Source organism: Thamnophis sirtalis, unplaced genomic scaffold, assembly GCF_051295495.1.
Source record: "Thamnophis sirtalis isolate CommonGarterSnake01/CBP01778 unplaced genomic scaffold, rThaSir2_p1.2 scaffold_11, whole genome shotgun sequence".
Lineage (NCBI taxonomy): Eukaryota > Metazoa > Chordata > Lepidosauria > Squamata > Natricidae > Thamnophis > Thamnophis sirtalis.
The window spans coordinates 61,559,380-61,582,467 of NW_028261391.1; the positions used below are offsets into that span (position 1 = coordinate 61,559,380).

The 23,088-nt window shown below is 36.3% G+C and overlaps 1 protein-coding gene across 5 annotated transcripts in view; it reads right to left on the bottom strand.

Moving 5' to 3' along the window:
• Positions 1-23,088, bottom strand: part of FGFR2 (fibroblast growth factor receptor 2) — a 136,847-nt gene that overhangs the window by 33,875 nt on the left and 79,884 nt on the right. For 3 of the 5 annotated variants that reach the window (XM_087725912.1, XM_087725911.1, XM_087725909.1), the window contains 3 exons: positions 8,351-8,541; positions 5,003-5,147; positions 908-1,104 (listed from right to left, as the gene is read on the bottom strand). In XM_087725912.1, the coding sequence (XP_087582038.1) occupies positions 908-1,104; positions 5,003-5,147; positions 8,351-8,541 (533 nt within the window). Of the gene's footprint in view, positions 1-907; positions 1,105-5,002; positions 5,148-7,242; positions 7,388-8,350; positions 8,542-23,088 lie in introns of all 5 variants that reach the window. The other 2 variants (XM_087725910.1, XM_087725908.1) reach the window with 1 other exon arrangement.

The window sequence follows — 23,088 nt, forward strand, 5'->3', positions numbered from 1 at the left end:
TATCAATTTCTATTTCTTTTTAAAGATTCTTTTCTATCAGCACACACACACACAGAGAGAGAGAGAGACAGACAGAGAGAGAGACAGAGAGAGAGACAGAGAGAGAGAGGGAGGGAGAAAGAAAGAAAGAAAGAAAGAAAGAAAGAAAGAAAGAAAGAAAGAAAGAAAAAGTCACAATTTCATACATGCAAATCTCTTTATCTCTCTATAGTGTAAATCAGATATCAGGAACAAAAAAACATTTTCAGAGATCAGAAACCACATTCCACTATGTGGACACATTCCTGTGTTGAGATGCTATAGTAAAGCATAATTATTGCTGTTCAGATGAAGACTTCTGTTCCTATGGAATTTGCATCTCTCCCCACCCCACAAATGTAGACTTATACTGATTTTCCCCTCCTCCTGCACTAAATCTTTTCTATTTGCTGTAGCTCAGTAAATATTTCTTTTTCCCCTAGAAACTTAATCTCTCTTTCTCAACATCACTCATTTCTGTCCTGACATTAAATAACTTGCAACACTTTGAAAATCAGTTCTCTAATTGAATTTGTGGACTCAAAATGGGTTTCTGTAAATTATTCACTTCCTCGTTGTGAATTCCTTGGATCAGAGTTTTAAATATAACAACTTTCCTTTACGTGTTCCTGGATGAACACACTCAGAGCTTATGCAGAGAACTATTGTCCTAAACCATGACTACATTTTTTCTGATTTAAACATCATTTAAATATTTGGGATCGGACTTTGCTGCGGGTTCCCCAAAAGCTTTGAATTTATAGAACTACTGTTTTTTTTTCACCCATTAGACACTGCCTGAATCGGAATCCTTTTGCCCCCCCAAAGGATCTGCTGGCTTAAGGGAAGGGAAATAGGTTTCTGTAACTCTTTATCTACTTTCTGTTACCTGTCTGCGCAAAGGAATGCGCTTTGTCAGTTTGTGTACCGCAGGTTGACTGCTGAAGTCTGATTTCTTGGTTGTAGATCTCATGCGACACACGAAAACGGCCACCACCATACAAATAATGATGAAGACTCCAGAGCAGTAGATGGAAATCTCCACGTAGTCCGGATATGTTGGGTAAGGTTTGTTTGTGACTGAAGCTACAGTGCAGGTGTGAAGGGGGAACAGGTGGGACAACAAATTAGGAGGCAGAAAAACATCAAGCTGAAGAGAAAAGAACAAGCACATAGGTGGACCGCAAGTACAGGTAGTCCTCAACTTACAACGGTTCATTCAGTGACCATTCAAAGTTACGACAGCATTGGAAAAAGTGACTTATAACCATTTTTCAAAGCTACGACCTATGAAGCATCCCCACAATCACGTGATCAGCATTCAGATGCTTGGTAACTGGTTCATATTTATGACCGTTGCGGTGTCCCAAGGTCACATGATCACCTTTCGCGACCGTCTGAGAAGCAAAATCAACGGGGAAGCCAGATTCATTTGTTACTAGCTTAACAACCAAAGTGATTCACTTAGCAACTGAGGTAAGAAAGGTCATAAAATGTGGCAAAACTCACTTAACAAACATCTCGCTTAACAACATAAATTTTGGGCTCAACTGTGGTTGTAAGTCGAGAACTGCCTGTACTGCTGAACCAAGTTTATAAGACACCAAATGCCTAATATTTTCATAGTTAAAGGAGAGGATATTTTAATGTTTTAGTGCTTAGCACATCTAATATTTTAGAATGTGACTGAATCTACTTTTTCTTTATTAAATGACTCTTTCAAGGTAACTTGTGAATATGATCACTGCCGGGGTTATTAGCCAGCCTATTTATCTTTGAAAGTAAGACTACATATTATTGGAATTATGCGAGTGATCACCTTTTTCTTCTTACTCTATTTTTCTTTTTTTTAAAGCCAAGGTTCTTTAGATAGGAAAACAGGCACATAATTCATTCCAGATGAATCAACATTTATCCCAAACTCCCAGAACTTGGCCTGCAGCAAATGACAGGTTTAGTAAAATAATTTTAAGGAACGTTGTAGTTAACTCTGTGGGCCACCTGAACATACAAGGAAAGCCAAACAAGAACTGAAAGCTAGTGGAAAAGCAAGGCTTATGAGAGAACAAAGCATAACAAAGATTAGTCATCAGCTACCTTGGACTTCTGTACTTCTACTGAAGTTGGCAGGAACTAAATACATCAAGTATTTTCAATTAGGTTTTCTCATTCATGAATACTGCCAAATTTTGTTAAATACCAAACATTCATCAATTTTATCTTCCTATCTATCTCATATGGGAGTAAGTCCAGTGAACAAGGTGATATATATTTCTAAGAGATAAGCATAGGATCAGGGCATTTAACGTCAGAAGGAACCGAGATGTACGTTTTAGATCCTTCGAAAACTATAGCTATTAAAGCATTGCCATCCAATGTCTTAGAGCAATGTTATTCACTTTAATGACATTTAAGAGGATGTTAAGGTAAAGGTAAGGTTCCCCTCGCACTTATGTGCTAGTGGTTCCCGACTCTAGGGGGCGATGCTCATCTCCGTTTCAAAGCCGAAGAGCCAGCACTGTCCAAAGATGTCTCCTTGATCATGTGGCCGGCATGATTAAACACTGAAGGCGCACAGAATGCTGTTACCTTTCCACCAAAAGTTGTCCCTATTCTTTTACTTGCAATTTTACATGCTTTCGAATTGCTAGGTTGGCAGAAGCTGGGACAAGTAACGGGAGCGCACTCTGTTACGCAGTGCTAGGGATTCGAACCACCGAACTGCTGACCTTTCTGATCGACAAGTTCAGTATCTTAGCCACTGAGCCACCTTTCAGAGGATGTTAAGAGCACCTAAAACTCTTATATCCAAACATTTTGGCAGAGCAACTCATGAAATAGGTCTTTTTAAGGCCAACAGGAAACAAATTATTTTTAATAATTACTTTTTTTTAAAAAACGTAACTTTTCTCCCCAAGGCTTCTATTTTCTATAATTATTACAAGAACTATCTACTGTCCTACCTGAATAATGATAAGACTATACCTTGAAAATGGTAGCCTAATTAGTTGGATATATTTGCCCTAGTAACAAATGCAGGAAGTTTAAAGCTTTTATATTTGTAATGATTGACAATTTCAAAAAAATGATTTTAGCACTTCCTTCCATAACTCAATCTTTGAATTATGCCTAGATACAAATTAGCTTCAGCATAAATACACTCACATATCTAGGTAGGCAAGTACGGTATATAAGTAAGCTTATCAAGGGGATATTTTGCTCATATTAGATCTAGTCGTAAAGTGGCACTGGACAATTACAATTCTAGTTTATAGTTACCATCTACCCATGTTTATTTTGCAGATCAACATTTTCCAAACAGGTATATTTGAGATGTGTTGAATAGCAAACTTTAAATATTCCCAGCGATATAGCCACACTTCTAGGGGATGGCCAATTTTATATCCAATTGTTTTGGGTAGTGTAATGATTTGCTGACATCCATGTGATTAAAATAAATTATGCAAGATTAAAATAATTATGACAAACAGTATCCTAGCCTGCAGTGACTTTTGGGTTTATAACTTTTTGGATATCTTTTTTTTCCCTCACTTTTTATTTGCTTCTGTGAAAAATGCACTATTAGGAATATCAGTTTATGTTATGTGTACCTAATCGTTTTATTTCAGTATTAAAACAGTAGTAATTCAACAAGTATAGTTGGTCAGTATAAAAGCTAATCTTCCATATCATGTGATGTTAATACTCCTTCACATAAATTGATTAAGTTGTGCTTTAGCAATTGTAAATAGGGAAGTAAATTAGTAAACAGAAGCAACAGCCATTTAAATCATAACCACCTGTTTATTGATGGATGCAGCTTGGAGCTTCAAAAGGTAATAAGTTAAAAATATAGTAATGTGGGTTTTCTTACATTAACAGGAAAGAAAAACCTTGAGAAAAATCTACAGCCATGTACAGCACAAGTATAAACTATATGCTTTAGCAATACATACATGCAGGAATCTTTATATAAAACTTTAAACAGAAAGACACAAACACACAGAGAGGCAAATTATTAACTGCAACTTTCAACAACTTAATGTACATTTCTCTAACAATAACAACGTATGGAAATAGGTTAAAGGGTTACAAAGCAAGCAGTTTTTATTCATCTAGATGTCCACTATTTTCTAATTGACATTTTCAGCTAGAAAAGCGAATTACGGTGCACTTCTGCTCAAAACAGAAGCAGCAGCATCGCAAGCAAGACAAGACACATTTTGCAAACAAGCAAATTATAGATAGTCCTCGACTTACAACAGTTCATTTAGTGGCCATTCAATGGCACTGAAAAGATAGACTTTTTCCACACTTATGACCACTGCAGTATCCCAATGGTCATGTCATTTATATTCAGATGTTTGACAACTGACTCATATTTATGACGGTTGCAGTGTTAAGGAGTCATTTTATGACCTTCTGACAAAGTCAACGGAGAACCCAGATTTACTTAACAACCATGTTTCTAATTTAACAACTGCAATTATTCACTTAACTTAAGAAAAGTCATAAAATGGAACAAATTCACTTAACAACATAAATTTTGGGCTTAAGTTGAGGACTACCAGTAGTAGCCCGTTTGCCTGGAGCATGCAGCAATTAAAGAGTACACCAAATTGATTGTAAAGTTATAGAAACACCGCTTCTGTATTCCCTCAGCAAGTTCTCATGGACATATATCCCAATTTGTTGGCATTAATAGCTTTTCAAAAGCGCTCCCTCAAATTCCCCCTCTGATTTGCTTTTAAAGTCTAACCTTCCCAGAGAAACATAAACTGGAAAAGTTCATGATTTTTTAAAGTTCTTCCTTTTTTTTAATGGGAACTTGGGTAAAACGGTTCGAAATATTCAAATGAATTCCAAAACCATCCCAGTCTATAATTTTGGACAGTCTTTGAAAAGCCCTTATTGAGACAGAAGCCATGTTATTTAGTAGCAATCAACAATGAAGCAGGAAACCATGGAAGATAGCAGTATATACCTGGCAGGACGGTCAACCATGCAGAATGAAAGGATATCCCAATAGAATTACCCGCCAAGCATGTATATTCCCCAGCATCCTCAAAAGTTACATTCCGTATATAGAGAACCTCAATTTCTTTGTCCGTGGTGTTTACACCGGCAGCCTAGGAGAAAAATGAAGGCAAGAGAAAAGCTAGACATTTTAGGAAATTGTTGTGGATGGGAAATGGGACCACGGGAACTTGGCACTTCCGGGGAAGCAAAATTTCACCGCCGTGGGGGAGATCCCATCCACAAATCCTCAACCAAAAGGCAATTACCAACAGATCCCAGCGCACCTTAAGAGAGGAATAAATCATGAATACCCTTCACCAAAACCTATACTCACCACCTAAATATGCATGCAGTCAAACAAACATGGAAAAATCCGACCACAAACTGTTTTGAGTTTTTAAAAATGACACAGAAACGTAAAATCCACAAAAGAAAAATCTTTTTTTTAAAAAAGATTCTCCTTCAAATTAAAGAGGAATATCAGAGACATAGATGGAAGAGTTGAAAACTAAGAGATAAAAAAGGAAGTATGTTCATTATAATTTTGATAGAGGTTAAAGACTTATTTTTAAAAAGACCTCTCAGGCAAAATCATGAAATGTTATGGTAGTAGATAACAGAAAACAGAACAACTATGTGTCAAATAGAGATGAGAAGTCAATCTAAGATTGTTTGGTGTGCCTACACTACATCCACTATTTTTCAGGGTTTCTGTTTCTGTCGGGAGCAGGTCAGAAAAACTTGACACTATTATAGTAAACATGTACAGATCAGTGCTCCCTAAAATGATCTTATTGGTATGGACACCAAGTACAGTGAGATACAAGGCCATTTTTCATACTAAATCTACTCTATTGTTCCACATTTCAAGGTAAACAATAGGATTGTTCAAAGGGCAAAATAAAGAATCTCAAATTAAACAATGTTCTAAAACAATCTACATGGTAGCTTTACTGTTCTATTGTTTACACAATCAATGGAATTAACAATAGAGGATTCATGTTCATTGACCATCAGAGCAGAATGCTTTTACATAAGCTACCAAGACTGTCACTTTATTAACAAGAGCCACATGATAATATATAGCTTTGTGCAGCTCAAGTATTTAAATAATGTGATAATAAAGAATATAGTCAGCACTAGATTTCCAGGAAAATAGTTTATTTTGAACTGAATCTACAGGAATTCAGATTTGGTCTGATACCACGGAGAAAAAGTCCAGAATATGCTACCCACAAGATTACTTTTCTTAAGTTTATCCCAAATACTAGTTGTGACTAATGGTATAGCTATAGTCACCACCAGAGGTGGGTTCCTACCAGTTCGCACCTATTCGGTAGAACCGTTTCGTCAAATCTACCGAACTGGTTAAAAGAGGTTCCACCAGTGGACCCGGAAAGCAGGCCACTCCTACAGGAGAGGTTCCAAAAAATTTTGAAACCCACCACTGGCAAGGATCTTGTAACTTGACAGCTTTAAGACTTGCATGTTTCAATGCCAGAGTTTCTGAATAGCTACTTGGACCGACCTAAATACTAATTCATAATTTCATATCTGGTCACATGGGCGGCAAGCCACTCCCATCTGGTCACATGGGTGGCAAGCCACTCCCACAAAGGAGGCAACACCCACAGAGTAGGTTCCAACAAACCCACCACTGGTCACTACATATTCTTAGAAAAGAGAAAGGACAAACCTGAAAAAATGGGAAATATGTAAGAGATTCATGAGGATAAAATAGGTTTGTGTTTATAATGTTGCTTTACAAAGAAAAATTCCAAGAGCAAAACCAAGAAAATAAATAATGAAAGAAATCTGAAGGGCTGCTTCCTGAAACAAAGTTCTGTCCCTTTAAAATAAAGGACATATGGACTCTGTAAATATTGGGGTGTGCTAGATATAAAGTGAAGAATGAAACCAAGGGAAAGTCAGAGGTTAAAGTCGTTCAGAGTATACTGAGAAAGATATATAGACAAATATATTTGAATGCTTGAAAGAAAAATACAGAAGCAGCTAATTAAAAAGACATGTATACTGTTTGTGGGAATTTTTCCATGGCTACTGGAGGGAAACCAGTTGCATCTTCAAGACAGGATTATAAATGCACCAAGGTCATAGAGTTATCCTAGAAGTTGCCTGAAGAATCCCAAAGCACCACTTTTTCCAGCTTCTACATCCACCTTTCTTGAACAGACATTTTTTTACCTTTATCTGGCTGAACCACAAGCCAGGCAGACTGGTTGGCCTCCCCTATATAATTGGAGACCTTACAAATATATTCTCCAGCATCCTCCTCTGTCACATTGTACAGTTTCAGCACTTCAGCATTGGAACTATTTATCCCCGAATGCTAGAATAGACCAATAACACAGGATAACAATGTAACTGCTACCCCAAATGTAGACACCACCATGGTCCCGCCACCAAAATACTGAAGATGTCTTCAAATAGCATATGAGTAGATAAATAATATAGTTATTTTATTTTATTTTTTAAAAAAAAACAAGAATAGAATGGAAAAACTCCTGAGTAGACCAACTGTTGAGTGGTGCCAACTCCTTAGATTCCGGGCTCTTATTATTTCATAGCAGAACAATATTTTGTAAGGAAATCAGTGGCTGCCAACTTGAAAGTTCATTGCCCAGTAGAAATTTCATAACAAGGTGGTGAAAAATTGACACTTCAGCATCACTGACATTCAGTAAAACCAGCACAGCCAACATTCTTTGGCATCAAATATAACCATTTCAGAAGGCCACTTGGTGTTCCCCTAGGCTTGAATATTAAAAGCAGAGCATAGTTTTCTTTATTTATTTGTATATTCTTTGCAAAAAATAATAATCCATCGTAAGTAATATTAAGAAAAGTATATGACAATTCTCTTAATAAATCATGAAATCTGAAAAATGAATCATTTTGCTAGTAAATAAAAGGATTTCTAGAGCAGTGTTTCTCAACCTCGACAACTTTAAGTTGTGTGGACTTTCAACTTCCAAAAGTCCCTAGCCAATGTGTCTGTCCATACGTCTTAAAGTTGCTGAGGTTGAAAAAGAGTGTTGTGTAGAGAACAAATTGCCAAACAAATGTTTGCTTTTGTTTCTGCCAACAATAGACAGTATTCTATTCTAATAGACCTGATGACATCGGACAGTAACTCCCGTGAGTGCCAGCTCATTTTCGCACAGAAAAAATGAAAAAAGTTCTAGTTTATTCAAATGAATTTGATCCCTTAGTTCCATTTCACAATAACATTTGTAAAATAATCACTTATTGTCTCAAAAATGTACAATAATGATAACAATAGTAAACTTACCTTTAAAACTTCCAAATGTGGTAGTCCATCTGGTCCATATTTGCTTCCATTCTTTTCTACGTGTTTTATCCATTGGATATGAGGCTGGGCATCACTATAAACTTTGCAGACAAACTCAGCATCACTCCCAACAACTGCAGAGGTATTGGCTGGTAAACCAGCTTGGAGGATAGGCCTGTGTGGTGATCGTTCTATCAAGAGAGGGATGGGTGGGGGAGAGATACAAAAGACAGAATATAAGCATATAAAGATGCAGAATTAATCAATGTCGCCTAAATAAGTGTGGGTGAACATGAGACAACTTTTGGCTGGCTTAATATCACAACCAAACAGAGCAAAAGCTATACTTTCAAGAAGATTTTAAAAATTACAGCTGGACGACTATTGAAACATTATCCTTAAAGGAGCAAAGAGAGAAATTTCACAAGGAAATATAGAGCAAAGTTTTATAGCAAAATTCATCAATTACCACTTTTTAAGTGACCGAGACTTGATTTAATGCCCTTTACCAGTGAGATGATGTATTTACCACTTATTAAATAAAAATTGAAGATTTTAATATGCATTAAGTAGTATTTAACTTATATTCTACATTTGAAATCAATGCAGACATTGAGATAAATGCATCAATACAACATGCAAAATGATGGATGGATGGATGGATGGATGGATGGATGGATGGATGGATGGATGGAAGGAAGGAAGGAAGGAAGGAAGGAAGGAAGGAAGGAAGGAAGGAAGGAAGGAAGGAAGATTAATGTTAATATGTTAATAGTTCTAAGCTAAATAAGATGGTAATCACTTAATGGTAATCAACATTACTGCTGAGTATAGAGTAGACAAGTATAGTATCATTTCAAATCTATCATAGTAAAACAAAATTATCTGTATAGTCCATGATAGCTTTATTCAATCTGGAATAATTCTCATAGAATTTTGCATGTTTCAGTTTCAGATCTAGAAGACATCATTTTATGGAAACCTTTTCTTTTTTCTATTTCTTGTTATTTTTTAGTTATAATCCTTGATACATCATTTCAATACAGTGATGTTTATAAATATTAATTGGAGATTATTAACATTCCATTATTTTATTTATTTCTTAAGTTTATATTTAGATCATTCGGATTATTGAACATGGAGAAAAATGTTCTATCAATATTAATTACAAATTAGAATGTAAATATTACAAGCATAAAATTGACTTAAAGTTGAGTTTAACAGTTAAAACTGCTGCAAAATGTATCAAAATATTTTATAAACACACACACACACACACAGACGCACATAGACAAAATGTAACAAGGATCAAAATGCTCAAAAATAAGAATTCATTTTTTACGATTTAAACGATGTCAGTTTAGAAAAATCTTTTCTAAGAATCTTAAACTGCTTTCCCAAGACAGCTGCACAAAAGTCATTACATGCCCTAACTTACTGTACAATACAATCTTCTAAGTTCACAGCCGACTGCTATTATTATGAAAAACAAATATTATTATTATTACTTCTTTGTGGTATTATCAGGCCAACATATGGTTTTGCAAATCTCAAAACACATGACATCATTCTGTGGTTTGGAGCTACAAAGTCTTGGTACCCAGAGTAAAAGGAATAGATTATTCACACCCATCTAGTGTCACAACATGATCTACGTTGGTTTTCTTCCAAGAAACTTTTTTGGGGCAACACCAAACTGGCTCTTTTGAATCTAAAATTCTTTCTTTCTCTCTCTCTCTCTCTCTCTCTCTCTCTTTCTTTCTTTCTTTCTTTCTTTCTTTCTTTCTTTCTTTCTTTCTTTTTCCTTTTCTTTCTTTCCTTGCTTCTTTCCTTGCTTAGCAACAAAAATTTGGGGCTCAATTGTTGTCATCTATAGTCAAAACAACATGAGGACATTCTTGTTCATTGGAAAGGAAATAATTCCATTTATATTTAATTCTCTAAATACTCAGCAGAATATATATATATATATATATATATATATATATATATATATATATATATATATATATATATATATATATATATATATATATATATATATATATATATATATATATATATATATATAATTTATTTGTGCTGATAAATAAATAAAGGGAGACTAGTATAGATCTATTTCAAGCTATTTAGCTCTCGTCAGCTAGCCATACCCTTACTGGGATTTACCCTTACTGGGATTTGAACCTGGGCTATATTACATACTAGGCAGACATCTTAGCCATTAGGCCACAGGCTCTTATCCGTTATCAGCGAAGCCAGGGTGAAAGGTATCTATTAGATTTTTACAACCCCTGGTAAGCCCCAATTATGGGAGGAAGCTAACTGCTAGTGTGCGTGTGTGTGTGTGTGTATGTGTGTGTGTGTGTGTGTTTGTATGTATGTATGTATGTATGTATGTATGTATGTATATATATATATATATATATATATATATATATATATATATATATATATATATATATATATATATATATATAATGTTTTTTTATTTGTGCTAATAAATAAATAAAGGGAGACTTTATTTATATATATTTATATTTATATTTATATTTATATTTATATTTATATTTATATTTATATTTATATTTATATTTATATTTATATTTATATTTATATTTATATTTATATTTATATTTATATTTATATTTATATTTATATTTATATTTATATTTATATTTATATTTATATTTATATTTATATTTATATTTATATTTATATGTATGTATGTATGTATGTAAATTTACCAGGGATTTTTTTTATGGAAACAATTATCCTTAAAACTTTGGACTAAGAGGTACACCTCATAATATAAAGATGAAATTGTAACATTCTTACTCACAATAAAAGATTCCTTCCTAGTTTTTCTAAAACTCTGATTGTGGCACTCTATAAAAATTAAAGTATTTAAGTTATTAATGGTACAAGTATTTAACAGAAAAATTAAATAGTGTCCAAATGCCAAATGTCGTACAATCTTTGGTGGGGTTCCTCAAAAGTAGAATACCGCATTTAAATAGCAAGCAACGGCGCTGCCAAACAATGAAATCTTTCATATGGCGGCCCCGTCACAAATGCCTCCCGGGAATATATTTGCTGATACAGCAATAACACTGCAGTACAAAGCAGCTGTCTTCTTTAACTTGTGCCCCTTGCAAAGCTTGTTTTTAAATGATTTCACAGCTATATGTGGAATTGTGTTTAGGTCTTAACTCCGTGGAAGCAGAATTTCATGCCGGGCACTGATACTTGAAAGAATCTCTATTAAAAATTAAGCTCAGTTCTTGCCCTCAAGGATTCAAAGGCAAATCCTAAAGCCCATAAGCATTGAGTGTGAAATCTCGGGAAAGAAGGCAGGAGTAGGGAATGGAAAACAAGAACAGATCCTGCTGTTTCGTACGTAATGTAATAATGTGTTTTGTATCTGTTGGCTTCCAAGACAGACTGAATTTGTTTAGAGAAAGGACTAAGGAAGCATTAAAAGATGCTGCACAAAACATTTCATTCTTCTTTGCAACGTTTCTGCCTTTCTTAATGTATTTTAAACATGTATATCCTGCCTATCAACATGCTGTCCTAATCACCAAGTAGTTTTAATAATATCTGTAGAATACAATGGGGGGGGGGGGGTAGAGAAAATCAAAACCATTTAAGGATGAGGGATCAAACCAGAAACCAGTCAGGAAACAATCCTTTAGCAATTATAATTGAGGCTGACATTTGATCAATAAGCAAAACGGTCACTACTAACTCTGGCTGTGCTTAGGATTTTACTTCAGGCCTGCAAGGATCATAAATGCAAGTCATAAAGTTACTTTTTTCATCATTGTAATGACTGTGAAGAGTCTCTAAATTGGCAGTTGCTAAATAAGAACTCCCTTTAGGTTCAAAACAGGAGTCAAATCGGACGATTCCTGCATGAAATGATACACGAGAAGACCTCCCAGATCTACTTCCACTGTTGGCTTGGAACAAATACCAGAAATAAAACGGCATCCTTCCAAATTTCACACTTATGATTCATGTTTTACCTTTCTAATGTTCTGCTTCATCAGCTGTAGAAGTAGATGGTATAAAAACAGAGTGGAAATTGAGGTGTAAGATATACATTACTATTTTTACAGCGGTGGAAATAATGTATAAAATTTCCCATCTTTTATAAATAAGATACAATTTCATAACTATTATCCTTCTTTGGTTAGAAAAACAACAAGCCTGACACTTCTTTAACAGAATTCCACCTTCCCCAAAAAATATTACAATTGTCTACAGTACAAAAATGAAACCTTGGAGAACATTATTTGAAGTGTTCTTAGAAAGTCAGCAGGCCTCATGTTTCATTTACCCACATCAGGATTTGATTGTTTTAGTGACCTTACTTCTTGCCCTCAAATAAAGAAGAAAAATAAAGAAAGAGGAGGGGGGATTTCCCCATATCTTAAGGATACCCTCCCCAATCTTTGTATTAAGTTTGATACAGTCTTAACTTTAAGTTCCATATACCAATGCAACTGAAATATTACAGCTGATCTAATTTGGAGTTCAAAACTGTATTAATCACAGAAATATTTACATAAATGAAACACTGGGTGTGCATGGCTGAAAGCAGAGGTGGGTTCCTACCAGTTCGCACCTATTCGGTAGAACCGGTTCATCAAATCTATCAAACCGGTTAGAAGAGGTTCCACCAGTGGACCTGGAAAGCAGGCCACACCTACAGAAGAGGTTCCAAATTTTTTTGAAACCCACCACTGGTCCTTGGATATGATTATTCTACACTATCATGCTCATATGTATAAAACTCAGTGCCTCTGTGAAAGGTAAGGATGACTACTGCGTTTGTGGTGCAATCAGAACATTGCGTGTGTTGAAGTTGTTTTAACGCAAACCAAAGATGCCTTTTAAAAAACAAGTTTACATCCTATTCTTATGCATGCCAGTGCTGTGTGTGAGGTAATTTAAGGTGGTTCTGACAAGTGTCGTCGACATCTTCATATCCGGTCACATGGGCGGCAAGCCACTCCCATCCGGTCACATGGGCAGCAAACCACTCCCACAAAGGAGGCCACACCCACAGAGTAGGTTCGAACAATTTTTGAAACCCACCACTGGCTGAAAGTAAACACAAACCTTTAGCATGCAAATTATTAAGCTTTTCCAAATATTCATCTAACAGTAAATAACTCCAATCATCTGACAAAATAATAACTTTTAGACTACAGTATATTTCATGCTCACATGCTACAATACAAGAAGTGTCAGGTTTTCTGCATAACGTTCCCATATGTAGGTTTACTTAGCTATCATCAAGCATTAAGAGCACTTGATAACATGGTAACATGACAACAAATTATAATGACCAACATGAAACAAATCAACACTAATTAGATATGGTTTGTTTAAAAAGGGGGACAAAGTATGTTTGCTGTTATTTCTTTGATGTTACCATAGATATTCGGATGATTTTCAATATGCCATGAAAGCATGGACATCATAGAATGACTGGCTCCTAGCAAAACCTCTTGGCCACATACAATGTCAAGGTCAGGAAATCAGGATTCTAGGAAGTTCAAATGAATATAGGTTTACTATATGCTAAAGTTGTCTGCAAGAATCTGAACTACTAACAATCAAAGCAAATTGGCAGCAGATAAGAATAAACTTATCTACAGAATTCAAGATGACTGGACTTCGATCTCTTGTGGCAATGAAGGGGCTCAAGACTGATGACATGTTTGACCCCCTCACTCGGGCTCAGCCTGGTCAACTGCTACATACAATTCAATTGGATTGAATGAGTGGTTATATAAATTGAACATTCAGGATACATTAGAAAAAGATAGAGACAAGAGAATTTCTCAACATAAGAAGGGACCCTTTCAAAGCAAGGATTCTAAGCACGCACAGGAATTCCGTGAACACCAAGCACACAGACACACAAACACACATACACAATGCATACATGATCTTCTCACACATTTCAAAAAGATAGCAAAGATCTGTGGTAGCTCTATGATAGTGGTATGCCAGGCAAATCACTACACACATTCTTTCAATGTGTACAGGTAGTTTCTTAACTTGTTCCCACATAAGTGTTTTTCTTCCTTGGGTTTCCCATAGAGTTTTGGAAAGTTTTCACACATAAGCAACACATTCCTGATTTTAGTACAGAAAAGTCTGCACTGTATATCACTAGTATGCCATATGACTAGTCTTCCAGCACATTTTTATTTAAGACATAGACTTGATGTTTACCCATGTTTAATACTTTCTCTTTTGCCTTTGTGAATGATATCCCACCATCATCTCTTCTAATAAAGAAAATTGCTATTTGGTGGTGTTTTGAAAATGAGTAGCAGCAAAATGCAATATACAAACTAAAATGTCATACTTCTTCTAATTAAATTATGGATATAATCTAGCATTCACTGATTAATACAGTGGTACTTATGAGAACTGGCATATATTAAAAAAACTGTGATAGAATCAGTGGTCTCTGTTTAAGTAAGGAAGATGATAGATTTTCAATGCTGGATAATCATTGTTATATGATTAGAATAAATTTTACATTTTCTTTTATTTATTACTAGATGATTCTTGACTATCACAACATCTGTATATGAACATTTTTATAATCCTAAAAATAGCCATAGGATAAAAACCTTTGCTTTAGTTGGTAGTGATGCATATTTGCCAATAATCCAAAATTCTCAAGATGCTTGTATCTTTATGTATCATTAAAACAGAGACTGCTTTGGTAGTAAATAAATATAAGCAATACATCCATGCTAATAAAATATCCTTGGGGCTGTATCAGGAAATAAATGTAAAATCAGTAAGACAGGCTTTAATTTTACATAATATAAGTCTAAAATATTTCCAACATAAATACTGTATAAGTAATGAAGGTTTTGGCTTTATTCTGTACAAAAATAGTATAGTATAGTATAGTATAGTATAGTATAGTATAGTATAGTATAGTATAGTATAGTATAGTATAGTATAGTATAGTATAGTATAGTATAGTATAGTATAGTATAGTATAGTATAGTATAGTATAGTATAGTATAGTAAAATAAAATTTAAATCATTTTTCAACTCATATTCTGAGACCCATATCATGAGTCAAAATATTAAAGGTGAAATGTTATTTGCCATACATGGTAATCAGTTTACATCCTTAAAACATATTTTTCTTGTTACGGCAAGAAAATAGGAGTTACCGTAAATTCCTACTAAATTGCAGACCAAGGGGCAATTCCAAACATTTTTAATAGCTTTTAAGAATCATGTACTATATCTGTACTTTAAGCAACCGGACACCTTTTCTAGACGGCAGCAAAGAATGATCAAAGTTACTTCAGCGATATCTGGTATGCCAAATATTGTGAAAAGACTGAGGTATACAAAACCTCTTAAGATAGAATAGCAAAAGATCTCAACTATTAACCTTTCAGGTCATATATCTCAAGGTCCTTCTTACTAACAGGGGAAAGAAGAAACTAAGTTAAAATATACAGCTAAGGCTGGTTCCTTGCATTCTTATCTCATAATTTTAAGGGAAGAAACCCTGGACAAGAATTGATAGAGAATTTATTAATTTGCAACATGAGCTTTCCCCAGAAAAAGGGAAGCTCCCTTTTTCATGGAATCATGAAATATGATTTCTTCAACAAGGAGCTTAAACTCTGTAAAAATCTTTGACAATTAATTGAGCATTCTGTCCACATTACTTAAAAGGTGGATTAAATGTGGTGAATACCTTCTGTCCACATTACTTAAAAGGTGAATTAAATGTGGTGAATCATGGCACTAAATCATGGTTTGCTTAACCATACATTTATTAAATTAATTTCAATTGCATGGCCCAAAGCATGATTTGGCTTACTAAAAAAAAAAAGAGAGACCTAGGTAGGACCTTTTCCAACTAACAATTTTTAGTTGAGGTACAGCTCACTTCATCAGATGTCTGGTTGATTTACTCAAGTGATATGGTAATCAAATTATATTTTGATTTGATATATGAATTAGTATGCTACTTATCTAGAGAAAAAATACTGTTCCCATACAGTGAAGATTGACAGATTTTATAGCAACAACTGCTTGAGAGCCGAGGTGGCGCAGTGGTTAAATGCAGCACTGCAGGGTACTTCAGCTGACTGCTATCTGCAGTTCGGCGGTTCAAATCTCACCGGCTCAAGGTTGACTCAGCCTTCCATCCTTCCGAGGTGGGTGAAATGAGGACCCAGACTGTGGGCGCAATATGCTGTAAACCGCGTAGAGAGGGCTGAAAGCCCTATGAAGCGGTATATAAGTCTAACTGCTATTGCTACTTGGTATACTTTATAACAAAAGATAATAAAAACAAATTTTCAAGTAATCCCAGCAGTCTAGTAATACTAACAATAAATTTCTTATGCCCATATATAGGAATGGTGGCTAATATGGGGCCCTTCGGTTCTTCTTCCATTACCTTGGCTAAGTTGATTGGATAGCTGAATTCAACAATATCACAAGGATCACACATTGTCATATCCCATTAAAAGCACAATCTGGATTTTAATTGTATCTTTGATTGTTCACCTATTTGGGGAATTCCATCAAGAACACTTTTTCTATCTGTTCTTTTCCATGTGAGTAAGAGCTTCATATTGGACTCCTAAAATGTAGCTAAATAGTTAATAGTCAACAAATATCCTCACTACTCAATATTCTTTCCAACTAGCTAATGGAGTTATCATCAAATAGAATGTACATTGTTAAAAAAAATAATGGTTATAACACAAAATTAAGTATGACAATCACTTGTAAAAATATTCAACTTCATTTAGCACAACAATGTCAGCATTGCTTAGTCATTAAGGAAACTGCTGGGCAGTTCAATCCATACATTTATCTCTGTTTGATCACTTGAATAATCCTTAGCATCATTCAGGAATCTGTACCTTTACAAAACACTCAGTTATGTTAACTATGGTCTTAATTATTGTCTATCAGATTGTTTTATTTTAATCAGCTATTGACCTGAATCCACAATATTTTTATGTGATTGAATCTAAAGGAACATATATCCATAACTTGTAACCATTCTCATTTTTGAAGCACAAGCTAAGGCTAACACACCTAAGTAAGTGACATACATTTTTAATAAAACAATTCTTGCAATTCAATCCACTATGATACAATCTTTAAGGATCGTGAAACACTATAGCTTCATTCTAACACTGATGAGAAATTATTGCGAGGAGCTGATTGACAGCTACCATTTTATAGTTGAGAAAGTTTATGAGCTAGCACTTCATAGTCAAATGTTCAACAGATATTCTATAGAAGCACTCACTGTATCTGCAAAGCTTTTAATAACAACATGATTCCAATTTATTAAAAGCAATGCAGAAGTGGAGTTTTAAATAGAGCTTCCACTTTATCATTTTAGTCCAAGATCATTATGAAAGGAACAAAGTGAAAGTAGATTTTTCTGCTAAACCTAATTTTGGACATCCTTTTATGATGTCAACCTCTTTTATTAAAAGACGTAATGATTTGGTCACTGGATTCAGTTGCTTAGCCTAGATGTTGTCACAATTTAATTTAATTAATTAACTGAATTAAAGATAGCCATGGTGCTTATAGGATGTAGTTGATTAGGGCAAGGCAATCTGTTGTAGTTAAAATCACCTTCAGAATTTTAAGAGCATATGATGGATGCAAATACAGAATAGCTGCAATGCAAGACTTCTTATTTTTAAAATGGCTTCCAAAGTGGGCATATCTAATGACAAAACATCCATTTATCAGAAGGCAAAGTAGCTTGTCTGGATGCTTTCTAACATCCCAGTGGGATCTTTTTGGGTTCATGCATCCTGTCACAATAAACTTGATGATAAAAAGATGGTGTTTTGGTTTGCAGTATGCCTTTTCTAAAATTAAAATCAAAAGGTCAGATTTCTACAGGTAAAAAATGCATTTTCAATGGGCATATTTCTGATAGACCTAAAAAAAACAACACACATTTAGTATCCATTTCAAGTTACAAAGACACTGAAAAATGTGTGACCGTTTTTCACACTTACAACTTGCAGCATGGACACATAAACAACATTTAAACAGTTAGCAAGTGACTCATATTTATGACGTTTGCAAGTGACTCATATTTATGACGTTTGCAGTTGTCCTAGGGTTGTATGGTTACCTTTTGTGACCTTCTGACAAGCAAAGTCAACGGAGAAGCCAGATTGACTTAACAACTGGGTGTTGTGGTTGTATCTCTAGGCTTTATCATGCCTGTTCCTATCTTTGACCATTATTGCTCTAGATGTGCAAGTTAGGATGTTTTTTGTTCCTGTTGCATATGTTGCATGAAGTAAAATGTATAATACTTTTAAGATGGAAAATATAACTATGAGGAGAACCCATAATACATCGTGGTTGTTCAGATAAGTAAGGGCCATGTTGGTACTGCTTAAAGCACCTAAGGTTTTCAGAAATCAAATGTGTTGTATGAGCTCTTTATGGGCACTTTCCTTGCATGACCCGACTAAAAGCGCGAACGTCTTTAGCGCGCCGACAAAACCGCGGCGCTAAAACCGCGATGTCAAAAGCACGCCGACAACAGTGCGCCGACAACAGCGCGCCGACAGAAGCACGATTTAAGTCAAGGTAAGGTTTAGGGTTAGGTTTAGGGTTAGGTTTAGGGTTAGGTTTAGGGTTAGGGTTAGGGTTAGGGTTAGGGTTAGGGTTAGGGTTAGGTTACAGCGCGCTTCTGTCAGCGCGCTGTTGTCGGCGTGCTTCAGGGCTCATTCATCGCTCATTCGTCGTGCGGTTTTGTCGGCGCAGTTTTGTCACTGCGGTTTAGTCAGGCGCGCTTTTGTTGTTCGCGCATTTGTGGTGGAACCCTTTCCTTGTATTTCTTCTTTTTATCTGCTACTGTATCCCTAGAAATCATTTTCCACAAATGCAAAATACAGGTAATCTTTGACTTACAGCCAGTTGTTTAGCAACCGTTCAAAGTTATGGTGGACTTATAAAAGCACAGACAGAAGGGCAACTCCTGCAGTGGGCTGGAGAAAGGAAGCTAGGTCATGTAAATCTGAGCTCCTTTTTCCAGCACAGCATTGAATTTCCCTTCCTTGCTGGAGGGGAAGGCAACAACTCAGTAGAGTGGAGAAAGAAAACTTGGATCACAAAAATCTATGCTTCCTTTCTCCAACCTGCCATTGACTTCCCTTCTATGTAGAGAGGAGAGCTGGCTGTCCTCCTTGGGAGCTGCTTCACCTCCTTATAAGCTGAATGGCCAATTAACAACTGGGAGAGCTGGGATTCTGGTAGTCGAGCATGGCAGTCGTGTGGGTTTCTTTCTTACTAACCAGTTTGCTCAATGACTAAAATTCAGGTCTCAATTGTAGTCATAAATTGAAGACAACTAGTATGTTGCAAAATTACTTTCCACGTTTTCAAAAACAAGACCAAAAGCTATGTGGTTCCACCACAAATGCGCGAACAACAAAAGCGCGCCTGACTAAACTGTGGTGACAAAACCGCGCCGACAAACCTGCGCGACGAATGAGCAACGAATGAGCCCTGAAGCACGCCGACAAAACCGCACCGACAGAAGCGCGCTGTAACGTAACCCTAACCCTAAACCTAAACCTAACCCTAAAACTAATCCTAAACCTTACCTTAACTTAAATCGCGCTTCTGTCGGCACGCTGTTGTCGGCGCGCTGTTGTCGGCGCGTTTTTGACATCACGGTTTTAGCCCCACGGTTTTGTCGGCACACTTATGACGTTCGCGCTTTTGTCGGGTCACGAAGCTATGCTAAATGGGTCATATTAGAAAAGCACCATATTTTAGAAGATTGATCTACTATGTCACCAAGCCAGCGCTATATCCCAAAACCAGCAGAAATGTATGGAGTAAACGTGTGAATATTCCCATCAAAAAGGGGCAACTAGATTTTTAATCTTTAAAGACAAATTCTGTAGGCTAAAGTGATGCATTAAACAAAGCTCAACCATTCCCTGCCATTATTATTCAGATGGAGTTGTAATAAGCGGGTAAGGCACCGAGTTATTTACACAATATATTCTGAACACCATTTCACCAAATAAACATCAAAATGCATTCCTTATTAGTGAGCGCATTAAAGAGATTTAAGAAATGAAATTAATCACCAGCCAGTCAGAAACTGGCAGAAGATGACATGAATGTTCTCGTTTTAAAGGGCTTGCTTGTCATCGCTGATGGTCTTAATACCAATCTGCCCTTTGTGAAGTGGGTGGCGGGGAAAGAGTTCAATACCAAAGCTATTGTTATATTGCTGTGGTATGCATTCTTCCCTAGAGAAAAAATGTGGTTCTGGTAGGGGGAAAAAAGGTTGTAATGTCTATCCTGCTAATCTTCAAGTTAACCAATGGGATCCCTAATATGGCACAGGCAAAACCAAAGCTTTAGAACTTCTGATAAGCAAAATAAATAGTATCATCCCTTGGATAAGGCAAATGTGAAACAAAACAATGAATAGTGTGACTTAGGGATTAGGTTTTTGAAAAAAGGATGAAACAGAATTATTCTGGAATGCAAAATTAAAGACCAAATTTCTCACAGACGAAGCTGGAAGTTGGGAGAAAAAAAATACGTTTCTCCTAGCAATGTCACAACCTGCTTGTTTAGAAGACCCAGCTTTTGGGAATGTGTGGAGATGAACATCAGAGAGGTCAACTCAAAGAAAACCTAGGCTTCGCGTAGTATCACTGCATCAGTTTCCAGCTGCAGCAGGGTGTACAATGCTAAAATGCCAGGTCTGTTAAATTAAACAGATTGTGCCATGTGTGTGACATTAGCTGAAATCATGGTTCCACCACAAAACCGCGGTCGACTAAAGCGCGTTCGACGAAACCGCGTACCTGACATCATCACAGCGCGACAAAAAAAGCACGCTGTGAGCGGTAAAGCTAAAATTAACGCGTAAACCTAAATCTAACCCCCCCAAACCTAACCCTAAACCTAACCCTTAACCTAACCCTAAACCTAACCCTAAACCTAACCCTTAACCTAACGCTAAACCTAACGCTAACCCTTAACCTAACGCTAACCCTTAACCTAACCCTAACCCTTAACCTAACCCTAACCCTAACCCTTACGTGAATCGGCTTGCTTTAAAAGTGCTTTTTAAAGCGCCCTTTTTTCTCCACGGTCGTTGTTGTCGCGCTGCTGATGATGTCAGCGACGCACTTTAATCGGGTGCGCTTTAGTGGACCGCGGTTTTGTCGTGCCACGGAAATCATAGCCTGAAATGTATTTTTGGTTTTATATAGCTGGGACTGACAACTCTGATGTTAAACAACACAGTCACAAAGTGTGATGTCATATGACCACGACAATTTAACAATAGCTTCAGACAATTCCAATTGTGGTCATTAGGGAAATCTTGTGTAGGCATAATGTCATGTAATCATTATTTGCCACTTACTACCAGCTTCCCCATTGACTTTGGTTCTGGAAAGCCAGCAGTGAAGCTTGCAAATGGCTATTCCATGTCCATGGAAGGCTGCAGCCATCATAATTTGCAAGCTGGTTGCCAAATACTCAAATTGTGATCATGTGACTGCAGCGATGTTGTGACAGCCACAACCTTGAAAACTGGTTGCAAGTTTCCTCATTCACCACTCTTATAACTCTGAACGGTCACTGAACAAATGTTCATTAATCAAGGACTATCTACATTCCCAGGCTCTTACATGAACATTTCTTCTCTAGAGCTTTAATCTGTATTAAAACATATAAAACAAACTAAATGAATACAAGGTAAGTATTTAAGGAGTGCCACAAAGAAGAGAGGGTTATCCCACTCTCCAATGCACCTGAAGGCAAGAGAAGCAGCAATGGATAGCAATCAAGGAGAGATTCAACCTAGAACTAAGGAATTAATTTCTTGATAGTTAGAACAATTAATCAATGGAGTGGCCTGCCTTCAGAAGTTGTGGGTGTTCTGCAGTGGTGGGTTTCAATTTTTTTTAGAACCTCTTCTGTAGGTGTGGCCTGCTTTGTGGGAGTGGCTTGCCAGCCATGTGACTGAGTGGGAGTGGCTTGCCAACCATGTGACTGACTGGGTGGGTGTGGCCAACTTGTAAAATGTGGTGAAACTCACTTAACGCTCTTGCTTAGCAACCAAAATGTTGGCTCAGAAACTCTGGCATTTGAAGCACGCAAGTCTTAAAGCTGTCAAGTTACAAGACCCTTGCACCCCTAATCCTTTAGAAAAAAAACCAGGGTTAAAAATTGACAGCTTTAAGACTTGTGGACTTCAACTCCCAGAATTCCTCCTCTCGCTCTTCATCTTGATGATGTGCGGACGGGCGGGTAGAGGGCACTGAAATGGTTCTAAATGGCCCTGTAGATTTGTGGAACCTCTTCTACAGAAGAGGTTAGAACTGGCAGGAACCCACCCCTGGTGTTCTGTCACTTGAGGTTTTTAAGAAGCTATTAGACAGTCATGTGTCTGAAATTGTATAGAGTCTCCTGTCTGAGCAGGAGGTGGACTAGAAGACCTCTAAGGTCCTTTCCAACTCTGTTCTTCTGTTCTGTTAAAAAAAGAATCCAGAAAGGAATGTCATATATCATTATGTTATAATTAAATAGTTTTTATTAAAAGAAGAACCAAGAAATTTTCTTACACTAAATTAGATACTAAGTCCACATTATTCTTATTTACTGGGGACTGTCTGACCCAGTTCCCC